The 22,100-nt window shown below is 36.3% G+C and overlaps 1 protein-coding gene across 3 annotated transcripts in view; it reads right to left on the bottom strand.

Moving 5' to 3' along the window:
- Positions 1-17,639, bottom strand: part of LOC117634882 — a 36,215-nt gene extending 18,576 nt beyond the window's left edge. For all 3 annotated transcript variants that reach the window (XM_034369159.1, XM_034369166.1, XM_034369175.1), the window contains exons 1-33: positions 17,332-17,639; positions 15,892-15,973; positions 15,540-15,643; positions 15,327-15,422; positions 15,136-15,180; positions 14,582-14,632; positions 13,833-13,936; positions 13,554-13,671; positions 13,055-13,156; positions 12,681-12,881; positions 12,177-12,334; positions 11,657-11,815; positions 10,625-10,717; positions 10,108-10,459; positions 9,686-9,799; positions 9,409-9,504; positions 9,244-9,311; positions 7,939-8,059; positions 7,636-7,857; positions 7,289-7,513; positions 7,080-7,189; positions 4,809-4,905; positions 4,337-4,435; positions 4,101-4,241; positions 3,836-3,904; positions 3,026-3,514; positions 2,544-2,864; positions 2,245-2,376; positions 2,022-2,135; positions 1,676-1,860; positions 1,126-1,234; positions 907-1,050; positions 59-334 (exon numbers count right to left, since the gene is read on the bottom strand). In XM_034369159.1, coding sequence (XP_034225050.1) covers positions 59-334; positions 907-1,050; positions 1,126-1,234; positions 1,676-1,860; positions 2,022-2,135; positions 2,245-2,376; positions 2,544-2,864; positions 3,026-3,514; positions 3,836-3,904; positions 4,101-4,241; positions 4,337-4,435; positions 4,809-4,905; positions 7,080-7,189; positions 7,289-7,513; positions 7,636-7,857; positions 7,939-8,059; positions 9,244-9,311; positions 9,409-9,504; positions 9,686-9,799; positions 10,108-10,459; positions 10,625-10,717; positions 11,657-11,815; positions 12,177-12,334; positions 12,681-12,881; positions 13,055-13,156; positions 13,554-13,671; positions 13,833-13,936; positions 14,582-14,632; positions 15,136-15,180; positions 15,327-15,422; positions 15,540-15,643; positions 15,892-15,973; positions 17,332-17,346 — 4,812 coding nt within the window. In that variant the 5' untranslated portion in view covers positions 17,347-17,639. The remainder of the gene's footprint in view (positions 1-58; positions 335-906; positions 1,051-1,125; positions 1,235-1,675; positions 1,861-2,021; positions 2,136-2,244; positions 2,377-2,543; positions 2,865-3,025; positions 3,515-3,835; positions 3,905-4,100; positions 4,242-4,336; positions 4,436-4,808; positions 4,906-7,079; positions 7,190-7,288; positions 7,514-7,635; positions 7,858-7,938; positions 8,060-9,243; positions 9,312-9,408; positions 9,505-9,685; positions 9,800-10,107; positions 10,460-10,624; positions 10,718-11,656; positions 11,816-12,176; positions 12,335-12,680; positions 12,882-13,054; positions 13,157-13,553; positions 13,672-13,832; positions 13,937-14,581; positions 14,633-15,135; positions 15,181-15,326; positions 15,423-15,539; positions 15,644-15,891; positions 15,974-17,331) is intronic.
- Between the last annotated feature and the right edge of the window lie 4,461 nt (positions 17,640-22,100).

Below are 22,100 nucleotides of genomic sequence, written 5' to 3'. Positions count from 1 at the left end.
CAAAAAATAATAATTTGAGAATAAACTTCACCAAAATATAACTGATGTAAATACTCACAGCAATTTGAGCAAAAGGAGACTCAGCATGAATGCCATTATACAACTCCAACAGGGCATGATCGACTACAACCGCCACTATGGTAACAGTTCGTGATAGAAGGATTTGACTATTCATGTTGACTTTATCAACCAGCAGCTTCATTGTATCCTTTGTACCAGATTTGCCACCACGGAAAGTAGGGGGAAGCTTTGGCTCTTCACATAAATTCATGAATGCACAGTCCAGAATGACTTTATATTCTTTGTCAGACATGACAGCGTGCAATAAGCCCACCTAGTTTAAGACAATCAAAAGGACTCAACAAGATGATTGAGACATTCTGCATGCCTGACAGTAAAAATCCAATAAACTGAAAGACGGAAGAACATCAATTCAAAACCTATTTGAAATTCAGGAAAGTCAAATTCATTCAACTATGTAGCCGTCTAGAAAGCAAAAACAGTTGAACAATTAAAATAAAGTTAATTAAGAATTTGTACCATATAAGTGGAATCTAAAAAAATCAGATCAAGCTGAATAAGTAACGACACAAACCATATAACATGTTGTCCCAATCTATTGAATACAAAAAAATCAAGGATCGATCCAAAACGCCCAGAAAGTCCCAAGTATGTTCACCATGTGAAACATTATATTGTTGAACCCCATGTACTAATATCATCCAATACATGTATTAACTACCAACCACCACAAGATGAACCCTACCCAAATGCCCTATGTAAATATAAACAACCATAAGATGAACTGCCCCCCACCACCATAATGCCTACCAAAGATGTGAAACCTGCCGCAAGATCAGAAAGATAAACGCAATGAAATTCTACAATTTCACAAGCAAAAGTTACCTTCACTTCAAGAGAAAATGTTGGGACTTTTTTGAAGACATCCCTCAAACTTCTCCTCACATGAACATCAAGTCCTTTGCCTTCTCGTATCATTGATTTACCCAAGCAACCGTCAATTCCTACAGACATGTTGATCCCCAGAATCTGCAATTTGATGTCAGAGGTAATGAATAATTCCGTATTTCAATCATGATGTACAAAAAGACAATAATCATCTACCTCAGCATGAAGGACATCAATATGGACAGCTGAAGGATCTTTCTCTGGGGAACCATGCCAACTAAATTCATTTGTGACTTTTAGCTGGCCCAAATCAAGTTGAATGAAACTGCAATTGAACAAAACATAGAGGCAATGTCAATATTCAATACTGGTATAACAAATGCATTCAACTTTGAAAATCTAACATCCAGTCATAAATCCGGTCATTAAGCAAATTCTTCAGTTATACACTGTCTCATTGCAGCCACTATTAACACCAGCATATTCTTCAGCACTGCACCACTGCAGGCACATCAATCACAAGCAGCACCACCAGCAATAGCACTAAAGCTTTCACCTCTCTTTATCAACACCACACTATGCCCCTCTAATCTGTGACAACTATTCATCTGCTAACTGTTTGAAATTTGAACAGAACCATTTTCATAACTTTTATTTAATACCCTTTATCAGATATTTCTCAATCCATTCATCCAAATGCAACTCAACTTTCTAAGTAAATCGGATATACATTATCCAGTAAGAACTAGCATTCAAATTTACGCACTCTTTGCTGCTTGAATTTCTCGGAACAATAATTATTGGAGTATCAAGTGACAAATCCAGCTTTAATGCTGTAGCTCCATCAATCTCATATTTCTGAATTAGCCACTCAAACCCTCCAACTTTATCAACAAGTTTGATTGCCTCTTCAGTATGTGGGGTGGCAAGTTCCATAAAGTACACTGTTATCTGCATTAGCATGCCCATAAAATATTTCATAATTCAAAACAAAGATAAATTATCATTAACAATAAAATAAAGAATATAAAACCACAAAAATATAAACTTTAAGCATTTGGGTTGCAAACAATAATATATTCCCATGAATTTGTCAGCAATGTCAAACATACCTCCTGAACAAACCTATATAGGAATATAATGCGGACAGCAGAAAGTCGGCCACGTAAACTGTAATCATATCCTTCATAATCATCATCTTCAGCACTATAAGAATTAAATTTGAACTGCAAAACAAATGAAAAAATAATAGTATCTCATAAAACGGAAGAAATATCTGAATAAAACAAACTGGATGTCTGCAATACAATAGTTGATCAAAAGGGTCATCTATACCTTGATAAGCGATTCAACACCTGGATTACGTATATCACAAAGCCAAGCCCAACAGTGATCTGTTCCAAGAGACATATCACGGAGTCTAAAATTTCCTAGGGTGCCTTCAATGGAAAGAGAACTTGGGTGCACCTTAAGGAACAAATAACTCAAGTCAGTTGATACAGTTAACAAAGGCTGAATATCAACTGAAAGTACACATAAAAGTAAATTTCAACTAAAAATACTACTTACATGTCACACATATTGAAATAAAAAGGGAAGATTTAAATAATTATTAATCACAATATTCCCATCACCTTGAGATCCAGCAGGAAACTTTCTTGCACAAACATTGCAAATGGAGAGCCATCCTCCTTGTTAAGAAACACAGTCACACTGTCAACATTCATGTTTAAATAAAATACTACACGACCTTTACCATAACCCAGCAACCCTTTGACACGCCCATTTTCTTCAATCTTTTCTTTGTTCATCAAAGGTTTATCATCTGAAAGTTTACTCATGTCTGCACTACTTTCCGTGCAGTACACAGAGCTTAAATCCAGGCCAAAATCAATTAAAGCAACAAGAGTGGGTCTGTTGCAAAAGAATTCCAGTTTGGACATGCGGAGATTCATCTGACAAAAATTCAGTACAAAGGGTCAGTGTGCAAATTAAACTTTTTTTCTATTTTATTAGAAACAAAGCTTAAATTAATTTAGTTTGTCATTGCAAATTAAACAAATACAATAAAGATCGAGGATCTCTAACTAGGTCAACTGCCCACGTCAGTCAGTACCTGTGTATCAATACCATCATAATCAGGCGAGCAAGAACTCCGAGTCATGAAGGTAACAGATACAAAATTTAAATTATCACCACCCTCCGCCTCATAAAAAATCTCTCCAGAAATGACCTTTCCCTTTACCAGATTCTTCTCAAGAATCAAGTTGTCAGTAGAAGCAAATCCAGTACCATCATTGATGTCCTCAGCTGTTGCACTTGTATCCATATTCATAATTTGTGAACCAAAACCTGCATCTGATATAGACATAAAATCTGGCAAGGCATCTGTGAAAGTATCATCATCCGCATGAAGCAAAGTAGACATTTCTTTCCAGTGTGGATCAATTATGACAGGAGAAGAAACTGAATTGTCATTATTCAGCACTGAGCAAGCTAAATACTGTGGGGTTGTTGACAGGCGACCTTGAAGCTCATCTTTGATTTTCAAAGAGTGCAGTTTCATCTTAAGTGTCAGGTCACCTTCCCAACGACTCATGTGTAGCTGTAAAAGAAAATGGCCTAGTATTTAATACCAAAACACATGACAAGGACCCAAGAACACTTGTACATCATAACAAGAAGATAGTGAAAAAGCAAATTACAGGGAAACTTCTTCCCCGCCCACACCCCAACTATTCTGATGCAAATATGCAAGTGAGATCAGAAACATAGAAACAATCATGAAGATGAAGAAGACAGCAATCTCAGTAGATATATATATATTACTTTAAAATCTCATATACTTCCACATCCAAAATTTTCATGTGAACGCAAGACACAAGCTGTCATAAATCATAATGGAGTATGAAATAGTCACACAAACCTTCCCCCCATTGGCAAGAACTTCAAGAATAAGAGTCTCACCAAGTTCTTCATCAAGTTTATCACTAGTCTGCACAATACAAAATAGAAGGAAAAATAATTCAAATTGCTTAATCAGTAGGCTTGTAACTTTTTTCCTTCTGTCTTCATTGCCTCCTAAAGAACAATTATGCATGGCTATAAATTTGCTAAAATAACCAAAACCAAGAATGATGAGGACCCCGTAGTTACTTTGACAAGATGGATCTACTGAAAGAAACACTAACCTTTCCATATATAAATAACTTTGTCTCCACCAATGCCCCATTAATGACAAGGTCAGCTGTTTTTGAGTTCATGATCTGTGGTTCACCAAAGTCAGTGACAGGATCACTTGTTCCTCCCAAAACATCAACTGACGGAGGAGCCTATATCCAGAATAAATACAAATTTCAAAAATAAGGACCAAGGATATAAATAAATTAGGACATTTAAGATCCAAGAGAGAGATTTTATATCGTACAGAAGCCTGATATGTGGCTTGTATAAGTCCTTTCAACCAAATGGCCTTCTCCTCCTCAGCCCGAAACTCTATAATCAAGGTACTAGAAGACTCCAGAGCCTGCAAAAGAAACAAATATGCAACAACAAAAATTAAATTAAATTAAATTAAACTAAAAAATTAAATCTAAAGAAGGAAATAAATCCCAGCACCAAGCACAAGGGCTAGAACAAAATGAACATAAACATATGTATGTTCTTCCGCAATCCAAACATCCAGATAAAAAGTCTAAAGCAGAGATATAACTTTTCAATTCCCCTGTAATTACTGCTTCTCCAAACGATTGACAAAAGAATGAGTGACATGGTGAAGAGATGTTTGAAAGCAAATTGGCATATGCTAAGACTCAACGCTAACTTGCCATTTTTTCAGTTTTAAGTAAAAAGGATACACCCTTAATGTTAAAATATCACTTCAACCAAATTTGACATACCTTTTGATTGTCCATCCCCCTGTAACTCACAGCGAGACAAAACGATGAACCACCAATGTTGGCTGGAGGAACCTCATACACTTGTCTGCCAGCCATGCTGTAGCATCCCAATGAAAAGATTTTCCGTTAGGAGCATAAAACATTCAATTGCAGCCAAAAGAAACAGACACAAGGCCACTCAACACCTAACTAGCCAACCAAACATAAAACAGCCCCTTAAGATACTACGGCTAGCAAATTGCGCATAATTGAAGGATAGGGTACATCCTTAAAGGCAAGGGAAGTTGATGCCCAAAGAGCAGCCCAAAACTTCACTCTATCCCATAACTCTGCCACTCCCACTCCCTTATAATCCTCAAAAATTCTCCTGTTACGTTCCAGCCATAGGTTCCAAACCACTGCCTGCATCAGACTACCCCAGAGAATTTTTGCCTTCTTTCCCCTTCCCAAAGCATCAATTCTGATGGAAAAAAGTTCAAAGCAGCCTTCTGGTATTACCCACACCGTGTTAACTTCCTGCAATAATGTTTCCCACAACTTTAGGGAGAAAGGGAAATGAAGAAGGAGATGGTCCACGCTGTCCCCAGCCTTATTACATAGAGCACACCAGTGAGGGCTAATGCACAAATAGGGACAACGTCTCTGTAAAGTATCCCCAGTATTTAGTTTTCCCAACACCGCTTGCCACACAAAGATCTTAACTTTCAGAGGAGTCTTGGCCTTCCAAATTTGAGTGTACGGGGGGAAGATCTCCCCCTCACCACAATTCTGAATATGAGAACAGAGAGAATGACAGGTGAATAGACCAGAGGGGTCAAGCTTCCATATTCTCTTATCCAATCTGGAGGTGAACAACCTCACACCCTCCAATAGATCCAACAATCTAGCCACCTCCGTTATCTCCAATTCATTGAGATTCCTTCTGAAACCAAAATCCCAGCTGAGAAGGAGCCCATCCGAGCTCGTAAAAGAGGAAATATTGTGGTTTTGCTTCCTGGACAGATTGAAGAGTCTTGGGAACACCTCTTTCAAAACACCACCCCTGCTCCAGTCATCTTCCCAGAATCTGACCCTAACTCCACAACCTACCACAAAAACACAGCCTTGAAGAAACAAATTATAGCCGCTAGAAATGTCCCTCCAAGGGCTGCGGCAAGATCCCCGAGTCGCAGGTTTTGCATCCCACCCATTTGTATCCATTCCATAAATACTTCTGATCACTTTATGCCAAAGAGCATGAGGTTCGTTAGGAAACCGCCAAAGCCATTTTGCCCGCAAAGCCGCACTTCTAGCCCTCAACGAACCCACCCCTAACCCTCCACAGAATTTTGCCTTGCCCACCACCTCCCAACTCACAGCGTGGTTACTTTTCCCATCCAAGCCTTCCCACAGGAAATCCCTCATAAGCTTCTCGATTCTATTGGCTACTCCAATAGGAATCCGGAAGAGAGACATGTAGTAGATAGGAATACTACACAACACAGCCTGAATCATTGCTTCAAACAAAGAAGCATTGATCACTGATTATATGGTTTGAGACTATCAAGTGGGGGATTTCAGTGGGCTCCAACTTTTAATAAGTTGGCACACATTTGAAACTAGAGCCTGTTTGTGCATTTCTGGATTTGCTGTACTCTGTAAGGATAAGGAGGAAGGAACCTGATAAGTTGTAGTAGCTCCCTCGCAAAGGGAGTATTATTAAATGTAGACCATATTATCAGTTGTTAAGGGATAGATGGGATGTTTCTTGCCAGCGTTTGGAGGGTTGATTGGGCTATATGTGCAAAGGTAGTGATGAGACAGTGGATCATCTCCTCTTTCATTTCTCATTTGCAAGAAAGTCATAATGTTCTGTATTCCAAGACATCAATATAGCAATGTTGCGAATATGATCCCATTGTTGGCTAGTCTCGTTAATCCTTTAACTCAGGATCTTATGATGATTCAGTGAAATTTCGGTTGTAAATTTCTGGTGTTTCTTATGTATGCTCCCTGTACCTAAAATTCACCTGGTTCAGGTAAACTTATCTTTTACTTATCAAACAAAAAAGTTAAAACACATCATAATTTTATTAATATAATCTAAACAAAAATACAACAATAGAGAACCAGAAAGAAAACAAAATAGATGAGGAAAATAGAAACCTTGAGCAACAGTCCTGATAAATATATAGCCTTGTTAACAAAAAGGGAAAGAGGGGTGGGGCAGAGAGAGAGAGAGAGAGAGAGAGAGAGAGAGAGAGAGAGAGAGAGAGGGAGGAGAAAAGCAACCTTGAGTGTCGCTGGTGACTCTGTGACTTTTCAGACTCCAACACATAAAGATTTATTCCCGACAACACAAGAAAACATGGTTGCCATGTAGCCACAGAATTGCCAATCCCCTGAAAAGAAAATAAAAATAAAAAAGAGGAATAATTAACACCAGGCACGGAAATATTAAGAAAACCACCAACTTGTTGTCCTTAGAATTGAGGGCATACCCTCCATACTAAAATTCTAGCATCTCCAGAAAGATCTGCAGGGCTCCATGGAGTTTCTGCTTGAAAATCATCAACAGCAGGCTGACCACAAGTTTCCAAAGTACCATAGAATATGTTTAACAGTTTCATAAGCCTCTGAAACCTTGATGGTGAAAAGTGAATCCCAAGGTTTGGCACTTGAATTGAAATGCGCATTGACGGGTAATTTGGGTGGGGCACTTTGATCTTCAATTAAAAGATGCATAGCTATTATTAGGAATTATTCTAATAACTAATAGAAGCCAGACTAGGGCTCATACATAAAATAGTATTTGTTTTAAAAGTAGGAGTGCGACAAGATAAAGTACCTGATCAACAAGTACAGCCATTCCACACCTATCTATGAGAGAATAAAAATTGTCAACATTGTCTGGGGAAGGAGATAAAAGTGGGTGATTATCATTATTGGGTACATCCCAAGTGCAACTTTGACAGTCAGAACCAGAATCCATAAAAAAGGCAGCAATATCTCTTCCAGTTATAAAAAACCGAGAATATAGGTTCTGCCTCTGTTCATCAGGCTGACTATCCTGCAGTGATTATTTATCATTTCAGGCATTGCAAATTCAACCTGAGGCTATTTTTAAAAGTTACATAAGAAAAAGGCATACCTTGGTGTGCAGCGTGAAATGACCAAAATCTAAAAGAAAATGGCTATCGCATTTGGAAGAGCCACAAGTTCCTATGGGAACTCTTACTTTTGGAGCATCTAAGTCAATATCAAGAGCAAACCTGAAACAGGATAAGTAATGTAAGTCAAAAGTTGAAAACTCATTTTCTTTAGAGTGTACAGAATGAATACAAACAAAATAGAGATAGAATCGTTTCCAATTTTCACCTACGATGGCAAATTTCTAGGTATTATGGGTGGTAAGGGATAAAAGGGTATTTGAGAATGTGCTTGTTGAATTCTAAGTGGAGTGCTTATGGGATATCATGTAGTGCTTAGGCTTATTTTGGACGTCTGTAGCTTTGGACTTCAGTATTTAGAGAGTTGTCCTTCTTTGTTATTTTATCAGATTGGAAAGCAGCTGTTCTGTCGTTTTTTACAATTCTATGGTTAATGTGTTGATGTATCTCTCGTAGGGTAGAGTTGTTGCAGGCTTCAAATTTTTATAAGATGTGGACTCCTTGTTCACTATTTTTGTACTTATTTTCTAGTTAATGAAAGTTTTGTTTCCCATAAAACTTGGAGCTCAATCCTATTCAAGAAACTAAAAACTCAGTGTTACAGAAACTAGTTGCAAAATCTAAATGCTGAGGATACTCCAACCCTCAGAAAATACTCACCTCCATGTCATAAAACCATCTCTCTATCAAATGAACACTTGACCACAGATAATGCAAAACAATATTCGAGCTCTACTGCAACATTTTTCAGATTAATTATACAAATGCAAATGCAAGGGACTTATCGTCACCAGTTTCTTACTCACAATTATTAGGAAACATCACTATAGCAACCAAGAAATTATTCGCTCTCACTATACAACCAAGTACTTTTGACCACTTGACATAAGGAAAGTTTTAAACTTAGATCACTACTAACCATAACAACTCCCTTTCACCACCACAACACATCTGTATTGGTCTTCAAATCGTGCATGAAAAGCAATGTCTTAGCCTACTCAGTCTTATCTTATCCTAACTGCCATTGACACCCCTACTTTTATCTAATGCTCAAATTCTTCTTCTGTCAACACTGTCCACCTTTACCATATTCTTTTTAAGAAAAGCACCTGGTTCCTTGAATACCCAATACTTTACACCATGAGACGTAATCAGTTCATGGCCAATATAATTTTCCGATCAACATATGAGCGTTGGAAAGAAAAAACAAGTTTAGATGTTTAGACTTAAAGCTGAACAACTAGAGGTATTAATTAGTGAAATAAGAAATAACAATGTATATTAACCTGCTTTGTTCTTCTAATACCATTTGAAATTGCTCCTGTGCTCTACGAGTAACTTGCTCAATTTTCATCTGCTCTCAGAAATGAAGGATAAAAGGTTAGTCCAACACTATTATGATCATGTTAGACATATCAAATCAAAAATAATAACAAAGATGATAACATTACCTGCAAAGCAGTTGCAGTTTCCAACGTAACAGTAGGACTAACTGCATTACTCCTTTTCACAAATTCTAAAAAGCGATGAAAGCTTTCCATTAAAACCTGCAAATAAAAAAAGATTCATCAAGCTCCACGTAAAAGGGATGTTGGACGAAAGGGGGGAATGCAAATAAAACCAAAATTGAGCCTTAGGGATCCATGCAAGTAACCACTTCAAGAAGATGGTTCTTTGAAGTAGGTTTCACTCCCGCTATTTCCCTATATTCAAAGATTGGACAATCACCGTGACATGGCAAGGAGAAATTGTAGCCGACAGCCTCCAGTCAACATTCTCTCCAACTGGATTGTACACAAAGCTAGCAGCTAGTGCATTCACCTTCTTCTCACTAGAGACACTCTGCCAAAAGAGAAAAAAGAAAGGAAGAACAGATGAATAACCTTGCACAACACAAATTTAAATTTAAAGTACAGCACCATTTTGATTCCATGTCAAATTAATATCAGAAATCCACTAATATTTGAGAGAAAAAATGAAGTACCAAGTAACAATTTTATATAATAAAAAAACCCTACAATTTGTAAAATGCTACTAAGTTAAGAAAAAAATTCGTACAAAACAGTTTCGAACTCACATCACATTTTCCCGTCACCAACTTAAAACCTATTGCTGTGAATAACAATGCTGACATTTATGTGGCAACAAACCTGGGCAAGTGAGCCTTCTGGAGCTGACAAACCATAGAATTTCAATGACACATCACAGTAGGTACTTCGATGTTTAAACTTGGTTGACACTTGAAGTTGCTCAAATCTACAACACACAATCTCAGTTTGGTTTATATCAATGATCCTAGCAGCAGCTTGACCGATAGACACAGTTACCAAAAACCGGATCATATTCTGCACGTCCTTTCCTGAGTGTGATGTCAATGCTTCATCTGGTTGATAACTCAGTAACTTATTAATTGCCTGCCATTCCTCTTTAGTCAGTCTTTCTTCCGGTAACTGTGATCCCTCAGCAGCATCCACAATAGTAGAACCTTCAGCAGGTGTACGCCTAAGGAAAAAAAGAAGTGAAACTAAACAAATTGGGAGGCATACATAGATAAAAACTGCATGCAGATTTTTCACAAAGACAGAGGTTCAAATAACTTAAGCACAGCACATGGCCAAGAACAATCACAGAACACAAAGAGATTGCAATGGTGGGGATCAGACTAACCACATAAATGAAAACCAGCTTTTCTTCTGGAACGACCTCTGTTCAGCTGCTTCCTTGGATTTAACAGATTCTACCTTTGCATGTGCAAGTAACCTATATGATACATGCCCAACATACAATTAGTACAAATGTAATGTATGTTTTCCTAGTATATATTAGCAGAGAAAGGCTACAAGAACATAAAAAGTGGTCCCTTCAGCAAAGAAGCCAAGAAAGTAAAATACGTAGAGACGCTAAAGATATAAATCCTTTAAAAATCCTTAAATGCCTCTTCAGTACGCCCTCCATGGAAAGTAAAGTTTAAATTGAACACTATATGGTCAAGTAAAGTAATTCAGAATAAGATAATCTGATTACCACATTGAAAGGAGGGGTAACATTGATAGGTCTTGGTATACTTACAAAAGCATGACAAAATTGCCCTATCCCCCGTCAAAACCTCTGACATGCAAGGGTAACTTTTGGGTTGAAGACAAAATCATATAACTTAACGATTTGTATTAATTTGAACTGAACAATATAAATAAATTCCTAGCAGGTCCCAAGACTAAATTCCAAGTTTAATCACATGTGATAGTCTTATACTTTGGCATTTCAAGTAATATAAGGGAACGTTAGCTAATCACTTTGTACATTCCATACCAAGCATACCAGATGGGGTTAACTCAATACTCTAGATAGTTCAGTTGACATCTTGTCCTGTATTTTGAAATTAATGCTTTTTTATATTGATTTTTTTATCTTGATTAATTAATTTCTTATAAATAAATAAAGGCTCCGGGAGCATGTTCTGTAATTTCCCCATGAAGATCAATTGTATGTTTATTCTGTCAGACTATACGTTGAAAAATCAAAAGTAAAAAAAAAAGTGAAAGGTCTCTTGCACTTCATATAAATAATAGAATCCAAATTTAATCCAGACTCGAGTGTTGTTCCTTTGAACTTGAAATAATAACTATGAAGCATACGGCAAGATAAATATAGAATTAATCATACAGGAGTAGGTATATATGCACAATTTAAATCATTTACCTCCATAAAAGAATTACTTTAGAATCCAGATCTTTCTCAATTTCTCTAATTTCTGCATTATTAACATTTGACAAATGTTGCAATGAACCAGCATACAACTGAATGTAGCGGCGACGAAGCTGACAGAGACTCCGAATGCGGTCCCATGAGAATCGGTAACTGATTAGGAAAACAGGCGTAAAGTCAGAATCGACTTTGGGAGATTCGTAGAAGTGCATTCCCAATTTGCAATATACCAAAAGCATGTGGTGAAAAGGTTGAACCAACTTCTGAAAGTTAAGCTTATCAAAATAAAGATCTTCTGAAAGTTAAGCACTCTTGAACTCAATCCCAATTTTTTGTTTATAACATTGACAGATATATGTTCAGAAAATAAGAACAAGAACAATTAAGCTAACATGTAAGCCTTGAATTAAGGAAACCTAACAGACCGTAAACAGCCTATGCTACAAACATAGACAATAACATATGTACATACATGAATAATTCTCTATCAAGTATACAGAAACATATATATTACCACATTTTCTTCTGCTGCAGGCCTGCTTGAGCAGCATAACGCCACCACAAATAAGGACCCTCTGAAACTGGCACCATAGGTCTTAGATGGGAAACTTCAACATATGTCTTGTATCTTGAAACAACTTCCAATAGTTTTATCCAATCATGATATTGTGCCTGAAAAGAACAAGTGAAAATCTGTTATAGCACTGCAGCTGCTTACCAAGAAAGTATGAAAAAGAAGAAATTTTATGGGATGTGGAAAAGAAGAAATTAACACCTCAAACTCTCCTTGGAGAGCTAAGAAAAGCAGTACGTATTAGAAGAAAGTGTTGAGAGAGAGAGGAAGGGAGGGAGGGAGGAACAAGAGAAACTAAAATTTGAAGGAGGCCCTAAAAGAATATTAATTGTCATTTATTAACTCTCACCCAGAATTAAGAAAAAAATATATAAAGATACTGCTTCTCAGCAGCAGAATAGGTGAGAATTCGGATGCAAAGGATAGGAAGGAAAAATTGCACACCTCAGTAATTGTTAAAGAAACATCACTAAGGACAAGAGAAGCTTTCTCAAATGGAACCTCCGGATCATTTTTTTCTTGATTTCCAACGCGGTGATATTTTAGAGCTCCATTTATAGGTGACACCAAATACTTGCGATTTACAGCCCACTTAGACACCATTCCACGATCATCAGCAGGTTCATTTATACCATCTTCAAATATCTAGTACAACATAGATGCAAAGAAAAGAGGAAAGCAAAATTATTAGGAAGTACACAATATTTGGTTTTTTGGTTGCACACAATACTTGGTTAGGATATACAACATGACCAAAAGTAGATGCATTTAATATAAAAGAGTATACAGACTAGTAATAGTGCAGTATAAGAACAAACCTGAACCCATTCCTCGGGAGTGAGATCTTCCCATCCCTTGTCTATCTTCCAAGGAACACTATCTGAATCATGATACATAGCAAGCCTTTCAAGTTGCAACGACTGTCACAAGGAGATTATTTGTAGGCAACATAAGATTAAATATTAAATGTACCAGTAAAAGCATAAAAAATATGCAAAACCCACAAAACACAATAGACATTTTTAAAAGTTAATTATCAAAGCAATGCTACAAGGGTTGGACGTCCTTATCTAAGCATTTAGGGATGTTCCCTATAGTGCGATTCATCTTGATTGGTCTCTTGTTGTGTGCAAAGTGTTGCTGCTGGTTTTTGGTTTTTTCAGTTCAGCTAAGTGTGGCTTTGCTTCTTTTGTTAGGTGGCTTGGTCCAGATAGACATCAAAACAATAGAGAAAATTATACAAAGTGGAATTTGAAATTGTGATCCACAGATGATGCATTCTCGAAAAGGCCCACAAGAACAGAAGACTAGGCTAACCTTCCGCAACTTATCAAGTGCACCACTTGTATCAAATGTTTCATTCCCTTGCTCATCCATTGTAACAGCAGCAAGCTTAGCCAAAGTTACACCCGAACAAAATGGATGCCCTGGATTACTACAAAACAAACAGTTGTTTTTAGAAGCACACAAAGAGCATGTTCAAATTGAATACAATTTATCCAGACAGAAAAGTAGAAATAAACTGAGTTGAGTGTAAACAAAATTAATAAAGATATCAGACTTTCAAGGAAACAAAGGAAGCACATTTTTACCAACCTGACTGAGTCCTCATATCTAATATGTACATTGCTAATTGATATCTTTAAATTTCCGATAATGGTAGCAATAAGGGAACCTAGCCATGAATTTCCAGGAGGTGGCTGCAAAACAGTCAGCTGTCAACCGAACCGCTAAATTTTGTCCCAAACAATGGGAACGAAACTATACCATCTATTTCATTCAGTAAACAATGATAAGTATATCAATGAACCAAGTAGAAAAATGACTACATCAGAAGTACACAAGAGAAAGCTCAAAGAAAGATCTCCATTCCTAAAACTTAAACACAATGGAAGAATAAATCACAATTGTGATAATAGTGAGATGGAGGGAGAGAGGGGGAGAGAGAGAGAGAGAGAGAGAGAGAGAACTACATGCCAAGAAGATTGATCTTGTTTGTGGCCTCATCCAAAACCTATTTTGAGGTAAGAGAGAGAGAAAACTACATGCCAAGAAGATTCATCTTGTTTGTGGCCTCATCCAAAACCTATTTTTAGCTAGGTTACCTCACTAAAAAATATACGAGAATTTTGGGCAGGTCTTGTGTTCCTTATAAAAAAAAAAGATCATAAAAGAAAAATGCGGGTCTAACTAATATGTGCCACAAACATATACCACAGGCAACTCCACTGAAATAAGCAAGACAAAATATACGAGAGGGGTTACAAAAACCATTCAGGATGCATATTAAGTTCAACCAATAAAAGAGTCCCAAAGTGAAAGATCAATAAAATTAAGAACCATACACTTCCTAGCTTTGACTTTGATATTGCTTCAAGAGTCGCTGACTCTGTTTCCTGCACGCAATATAAGAAGAAGAAAAAAATTCTAAATATTTAACTTGGGATTAAATCTGAAAACTTCCCGTGTGAAAATGCAAATTTTATCGAAACATAATATTTATAAATAAATAAATAAAAACTATCATATACCATGACCAATGAACACTTCAATTTGAATGTATAAGAAAACCCACTAGGCAGAACATAGGTGCTGTATGCATTTTTTTCCTGAATCTTTTTTTTTCTACATCAACTAATCTTAATTATCTACCTCCTTATATAGGATAACTAGGCCAGTCATAGACCCGTACTATACTGTCAAATTCAACTGACAAAGCTCTTCCAGTTCTAATCCTCGCAATATGAATTTTCTATTTTGCTCCTTTTACCAGTATTTTTATAAGAAACACAAATTTTACTAATAAAGACAACATCACAAATGGGATGAATGAGATGTCCATCAAAACCATACATTGACAGAGCATATATAGACACAATTACATGTGCATAAATTTCACCTCAATCTGTTGAAGTTTTGCTTCAAATAGTTTTTCCCCATCCTCCTGCAAAACAAAATTAATAAGTAGAATTATCAAATTGATGATGACAGTAATTGTAAAACAAGACGATCTTAGGACATAAGAAAAGAGACATCAAACAATATGCAATTGAAATATAATTTTTTCACACAAAAGAAAGATCACCCTACCTTGAGGGTCCGGCCATCAGTAAGTGGATAAGCAAGAATGAATACACGGTCAATGAGAACAATCACAGGCTCTTTGCCTAAACTTTTCCAGGGAACCTATGATTTATAAGAGAAACAAGGCAATTTAGGACATCAAAAAGAAAGGGACCATAAGATTAACGGAAATTAAGAACCAAAACCCAACCAGCGAGCAAGTAGTGAAGAAGTTTCTACCTTTAATGTAATGGTACCAATAAAACCAGCTTTCACAGTGACTGGAAGTTTTAGTGAATTTAGGGCCTCTGCTTTCAATTTCAAATCTTTTAGAATAACATCACCTGTTAATTAGAGGAAAGATATGAGTGTAGAGTCCTATGGAAAAGAAAAACACCAACCATTATTTTGAAAAAAGGGCCACATCAGCGAGTCATTTTAAACCACTGTATGCCAGTACATTTTGCAAAGACGGTAACCACATTGCTTAAAAGTTCCACAAACATTATGACCAAATGTAGTAATCTTAAATAATTAGGTAGGAAGGATGAGAAAATATGCGGCTCAAGCCCACTAAAGTCATAATACAGACCTTTCCAGACACTGATTCTTAAAGCTTCAACTGAGAGTCCATGGACATATTCCCCCAAATATCTTCGAAGCAAGTGCAGAACCTACCAACAAAGCATTATAAGTTATCATTTCATGTAGAGCTACTAGATACGATCAAACATGATGTTCGTTAGTGTTGAAACGTAAATCCCTTTTTTCATAGGGTAAACATAACTTTTGTTATCAAGAAAGAAAAATTGCAAGCAAGGACAAGATTTTAATCTAAATCTAAACTACATTATAAACTTACACAAAATTATATTACATGCAGAGATTTTGGAATACAGGCTCTTCAAGCCAAAATCGGGGAAAGTGATTTTCTTATGGGACTAAGAATTTCCAATGATTTCAGAGATATCCTTATGTTCTGCGGAATATGAACTGGATACTGTTGTTTCTTAGGCAGTCCGTGAATTTCATTAATTGTATCTCTGTCAGCTCACTGCATCGCAGGTCCATCGTGATTGAACTTTGATTTGCTTTTAACACATCCTTTCCACTCCTAACCTTTCGTGTCTCACCACTTATGAGGAGACTTGACGGCAAGTATGTTAAGATTGTAGGTAAGCGTGTTAAGATTGTATACATGGTTGTGACAATGTTTTTTATAAACTGAAAACCTTGGAGTTATAAGTTAGGAAAAAAACTTCATAATATATCATTTTCAGTCTGAATTCGAATCTTCCAATGATTTTTAAGTTAAAAAATACATCCAGTTTTGAATTCTAAGCATTCTTTGCTTGCCACTTTCAATGTTTTCATTCTAGCAACTTCATCACGCGCATACCAATAGTGTATAGAGAGAGAGAGAGAGAGAGAGAGAGAGAGAGAGAGAGAGTGTTGGTGATGCTGTCGAACCAAACTATTCATCATGATCATTCTTATGTGTCGTGTCAAGCATTGGGTTTATCAACTTTTGGGCAACTTCATTTGGTCTTTAAAATAGGTTTCATTAAAATGAAAAAATCACACTATAAGTATGTGAAACATGGAACTCAAAATGCTCAACCCATTGCATTGTCATTTGCGGAGTGCTAGCCATCAAAAATCCCAACATGCACACTAGCTTATCTTAACCGAAAGAACAATCACTTCCTATTATACTCTCAGGGCTTAAACATTCTAAAGAAACCAGTTCTCCGCTGTCACGCCAGCCAATTCATATAATGAAGACTTAAAGATTAATAATAATCCTGAGTTCCTTTGAATAATCACTTAGATATACATAATACCTGGAAAAACAGAAAAAATCATAGAGGAAATAATACGAATCCAGCAAAGCCAATAAATAAATGAATTTCGTCAAATTTCAAGAATTAAACAAGTTAACCCGATCAAATATATCAAACTAGAGCACCAAGATAGTCAAATTCATGGCGTTAACAATTAAAACCGAAAGAAGAAGAACAAATAGCCTTACGTGTGCTTCAAACATGGCGGCGAATCGAACCGATGCCTACCGGACGCGATCGGCCGGAGATCACAACCTAAACAATGCGCGAACTGAGTGTGATCGGCGCCCGAGCATTGCCATTGAAGCCGGGTCAAATTAGGATTTGAAAACTCAAACCCTTGCGGCAGGAGAGAGAGAGAGAAGCGAACGGTTTGAGAGGAAATGACAAAGAGGAAGTGGAGCAAATGAGGACAATCTGGGTAGGAACTAGAAGAGGTAACAAGGCGTGTGAGTGAGCCTTCTTCTGTATATATATGTACCGGGTAAAATTACGCAATATCGTACTCTCAGGTGCTTGGTTTCAAGCAGTGTCCTTTTCCTTTTTCTTTTAATAATTTTTCTCATATTTTTATTTTCATTTTCCATTTTTGCCCTTTTTTCCTTTTGAAATTGCACCTGTAGTGTCGCTACACGTTCAGGTGCCGTTTGATTTTGTCTTGTTTTTTTTTTTTTTTTTTTTTTTTGGACGGAAATGATATTTCATTAAACGGAGGACAAAACCCCCGGAAACAAGAACAAAGCACAGGGATGGTTCTAGCCAGTAAGCAGGACAATCAGAGACAGCCGAATACATAAACAAAGCAATTAATAAAGACGCCACCCACACAAAGGCTACAACGTCCAACCTTACAAATAAGTAATGATTTTGTCTTTTTGTTAATTCCCATTTTGGAAATAATTTGAAGATAAGTGAATAAATGTAGTTATGATTTATTAATGAGTTATGTGAAATCTTAATATGCATTTTGGGAGAGCATTTTTGCTCACCAATTTAACCTAAGGTGCAGTGGTGGAGTCAAAAAATTTGCATTGAGAGGGCACTTTATATGTTGAAATATATTTTTGTTTAGGGTAACAATCAAACTAATTTTTCACTCGATACAAAATTCCTGATTTTAATTTATATACTCCATTAATTTACATGTTACATTAACTATCTACTCATCACCGATTCTAACAAAAAATCAAATGCAATGTACTTTATTAAAGATACACACTAAAAAAATTCGGACAGTAATTTATCACTACAAAAGTTAGAGTCAAAATACGACAATGAGAAATTTGAAAAGGGTAGCAATGATTGTGAGAAAGGAAAAGAAGAAAAATATAAAGAAAAGAGGAGACACTTTAAAATTTGATTTAAAAAGTATGATTGTATTAATAAGATTATAAGACCATTGCCTCAAAGAACATTTGAAAGGGGACACATGCTCACCCTAGCCCTTAGCTCCCTCCGCCAATGCTAAGGTGTACCCCTTATTATTATTTCTCAATACTTGACACGTGTCTATGTGCAAAATTATGGTTCCTCAAATACAAAGTAAAGAGTTAACTATGATTATTCTAGTAGACACATGTCAAGTATTAAGAAGGATTGTGAAGGCACTTTTGGTTAAAGTGGTGAGTAAACATATTTTCTGTGTTATGGAGCTAAAGTCTCTTTGTATCAAATTTTCATTCTAGGACAAGTTTCATGACTGATCAAGGTATGTTTTGAAAAAAAATTTTACTATTCTCAATTTCAATTTTTGGACTCTAATTCTTCGAACTATATTCCTATCATTGAGGAAAACTATTATTATTTTCAATAGAATGTGTTATTATTCCTCTTAAATGTGAGGCAACACAAAATACAAACAATAGTGAATGAAGTTAAAATAATGTCCCATGACTTGAAATTTCCCATAAAGTAATTTGTAACTTATAACATTATAGAACAATTCAAATAATTATTTACAAACCAACTAGTTTTTAGTTTAGCTGTTCCAAAAGTGATTATAGGCCATGAAAAATCCATGCTTCTCCATATTGATTTTCGACTGACAGTTTTATTTTTTATTAAAATTTAACTAAATCCAACCCTTGACCACCTATTTTTATAGATACACATTGGCTTTTGGTAGGTTTTGAAAGAAACTTGTATGTACATTTTGTCCTACTTTATGTCCACATATACAGTTTTTTTTATTTTATCCTTTCCTTATCTTGACTGTAAAAGATATACATTTATTTACCATAGGTTCCACACGTTAAATAAAAGAGATCCATTTACCAATCTGAACAGGCAAACCCACAATACACGGCCTCAAAATAATGTCAAAAGACAAAGTCGTACACATGAATATGGGCCACATATATACATATATGAGTTTATTTAATGTCTTTTACAAAAAAACAAAAGAAATTAGCCCATAATGATTTTATAGCAGTTACGTGGAAGAGTAAGTATTGTCTTGTGTCTTAATTTGAGCTATGGATGCATGATTATGATTATGATTATGATTATGAGAGTACTTTCATCCATTCTCTTTTTTGCTTTCAAAAACAACTCTATAAAAGAAAAGTTACCATGGTAAGAAGTGGATCTATAAACTTAGGCAAGATTTGCCTCAGTTGCTTCGTGGGCAGGCTGACGTTAGCGGCTAATTTAAATACCAATAAATTCAGAATTTTTTTCTATAAATACCTAGCCATGTTCGTTATTTCTCACACCAAAATCCATACAAATTCCTCTCATCATATAGTTACCCTTGAATTGTCATAGCAATAAGTGGAAATGAATGCATCAAAAAATTAATAGTACAATCACTATTCACATAAATAGTATTTGTCATTACCCTTTGTCATGGCACAATGAAATAGAAGTGCTCTCAGTCGGTCCAATTAATTTATAGCTCATTCCTTGTCCTAGAAATTAAAATAATAATGCCGAAAATCCGTAGTGGTCCAAAAACGGAAGTCATAATCCACATAACAGAGAAGGGTTTGCTATTTGACACGTGTAATCACGAGGCCACCAAGCTCGCTACCCAAGCGCCAATTGGTCCGGTTTTAGCGGCCCATTTCCTGGATGATGGAGTTGGAAATCATCGCAATTGGCATTGCTACACTTGTGGGTGGCTCATGACTCATTGAGCCAACACAAATTGTCGTTATGGCCCATCAAGACTTAAATGGGCAGGACAAAACATGGGCCTTCTAATTGTACACAAAATATGGGCCTTGTAGTTGTACCCAACTAAAATGTATTTTCTAAATAGTCATTCTATAGTGAGGGTCTTATCTACGACCTTTAGGTAAGGTCCTATCTCTTAACCGTTGGATCAAACTAACCAATTTAATCTAACGGTTAAGAAACAGGGCCTCACCTAAAGGCCACATATAAGATCATGACTATAGAATTCTTAATTTTCTAAAAGAGTTTTTAACTGTATAGGTCCCTAAACTTTACTCCAAGTTTCAATTGAGTCACGTAACTTTATATTTTTTTTTAAACAATGAGGTCATTCAACTTTCTCATCCGTTCTAATTGAGTCGTTATGTCAAATTTTGTTAGTTTGACCATCAAAATATAAAACATATATTAAAAATATAAAACCTGGGTCCGTCCCTTGGGGGCTTCTCTCTTGTATTTTATTCATCTTAGAAATATAAAACATATATCTATAAAATAATTTTAAAAAGGGTGCGAGGGAGAGAGAGCCCAATCCGTGATTGCCAGCTCTAGATACGTTTACCAGCTGTGTGACTAACCTCATTATGTATGTTGCAACTGAAAAAAGACAGATCTGCCTACAAAGCATATTATTCCAATGAAATTATAGAATATAGCATCGCAAGCGCAACCCAGCCAGAGCTAAAGTGGCAATGCATGCTTGTTTAGCTTAGTTAATTAAGAGTTAATTTTGTCCATGTAGGGAAATGCATTTGGGGTGCATTTTTTTATTGTTAAGACGAGGTTCTTCAATCAACAAGGGAAGAACAAGAAGAAAAGTTGCACATAAAAATACGATGAATAATCTTCAATATGATAATCAATATGGGTGATAATTGTGATACGTCATTTTTCATTGCAATTTATTATTCAGATTGACAGTTCCATCAACATAATTAACAAAATAAAATATCCATAAAAATGATTTCAGGTTTCTCCTCTTAAATATATCAATCATTACAAAAGTATACACCAAAAGAAAATTTAATTTATGACCCATAAAATATTATAAAACTTAAAAAGTACCAAATCTTTCTAGGTGTGAATGTGATTGCGACAATGATACCCAACTCTTGTTTATGCTTTTCTGTAAAGCGGCAACTTCTGTTTTATGCTTTGGATCCACACTAACACATCTACTAAGCATTTTAAACCAAACTGAATTAAACTAATAACCGAATTAAAAAGCTTAATCCTTCTCCCACCCGTGACACACAGAAACACTATCCCGTGAATTCCCAGCTGCCACGTGCTGCGCTCTGGTTGCTTCCATTCATGTATTGAGCTTCAGCAAAATCGACTTATAGCTGCATGTGAAATTTTGCTTTTGGAACTTTGATACAAAACCCTTTTCTTTTCACACTTCCATCGAGTGGTTTGGTATGTCCCACAAGCTTCCAACCTACAACAGCGTGACACGTGGGCATGCCCATGCGGTTTGTCGACCAACAGCGTGAGGCGAGTGCAAAATCGACAGTCGTACGTGTCATAGCTGAAAACCACAGATCAGCCCAATCACACAATTTCAAAAAGTGCGGCACAATTTTTTGTCACAAAGCCTCTCATTAGCTTTGAGCTCACCCGTGAGAGTTGGCACGTGAAAGACTAGGACAAACACATGCGCCTTATTACGCACGTACGCATTCCCATGCTTCCAAATTTCCACTACAAAATCTAACCTCTATAAAAGCGACCTCCACACTTGCATTTTACAAAGCTAAGTCATACACCTGCAATGCAG

The sequence above is a fragment of the Prunus dulcis genome, chromosome 1 (assembly GCF_902201215.1).
Source record: "Prunus dulcis chromosome 1, ALMONDv2, whole genome shotgun sequence".
Taxonomy (NCBI): Eukaryota; Viridiplantae; Streptophyta; class Magnoliopsida; order Rosales; family Rosaceae; genus Prunus; species Prunus dulcis.
This window is presented reverse-complemented; position numbering and strand designations above follow the sequence as displayed.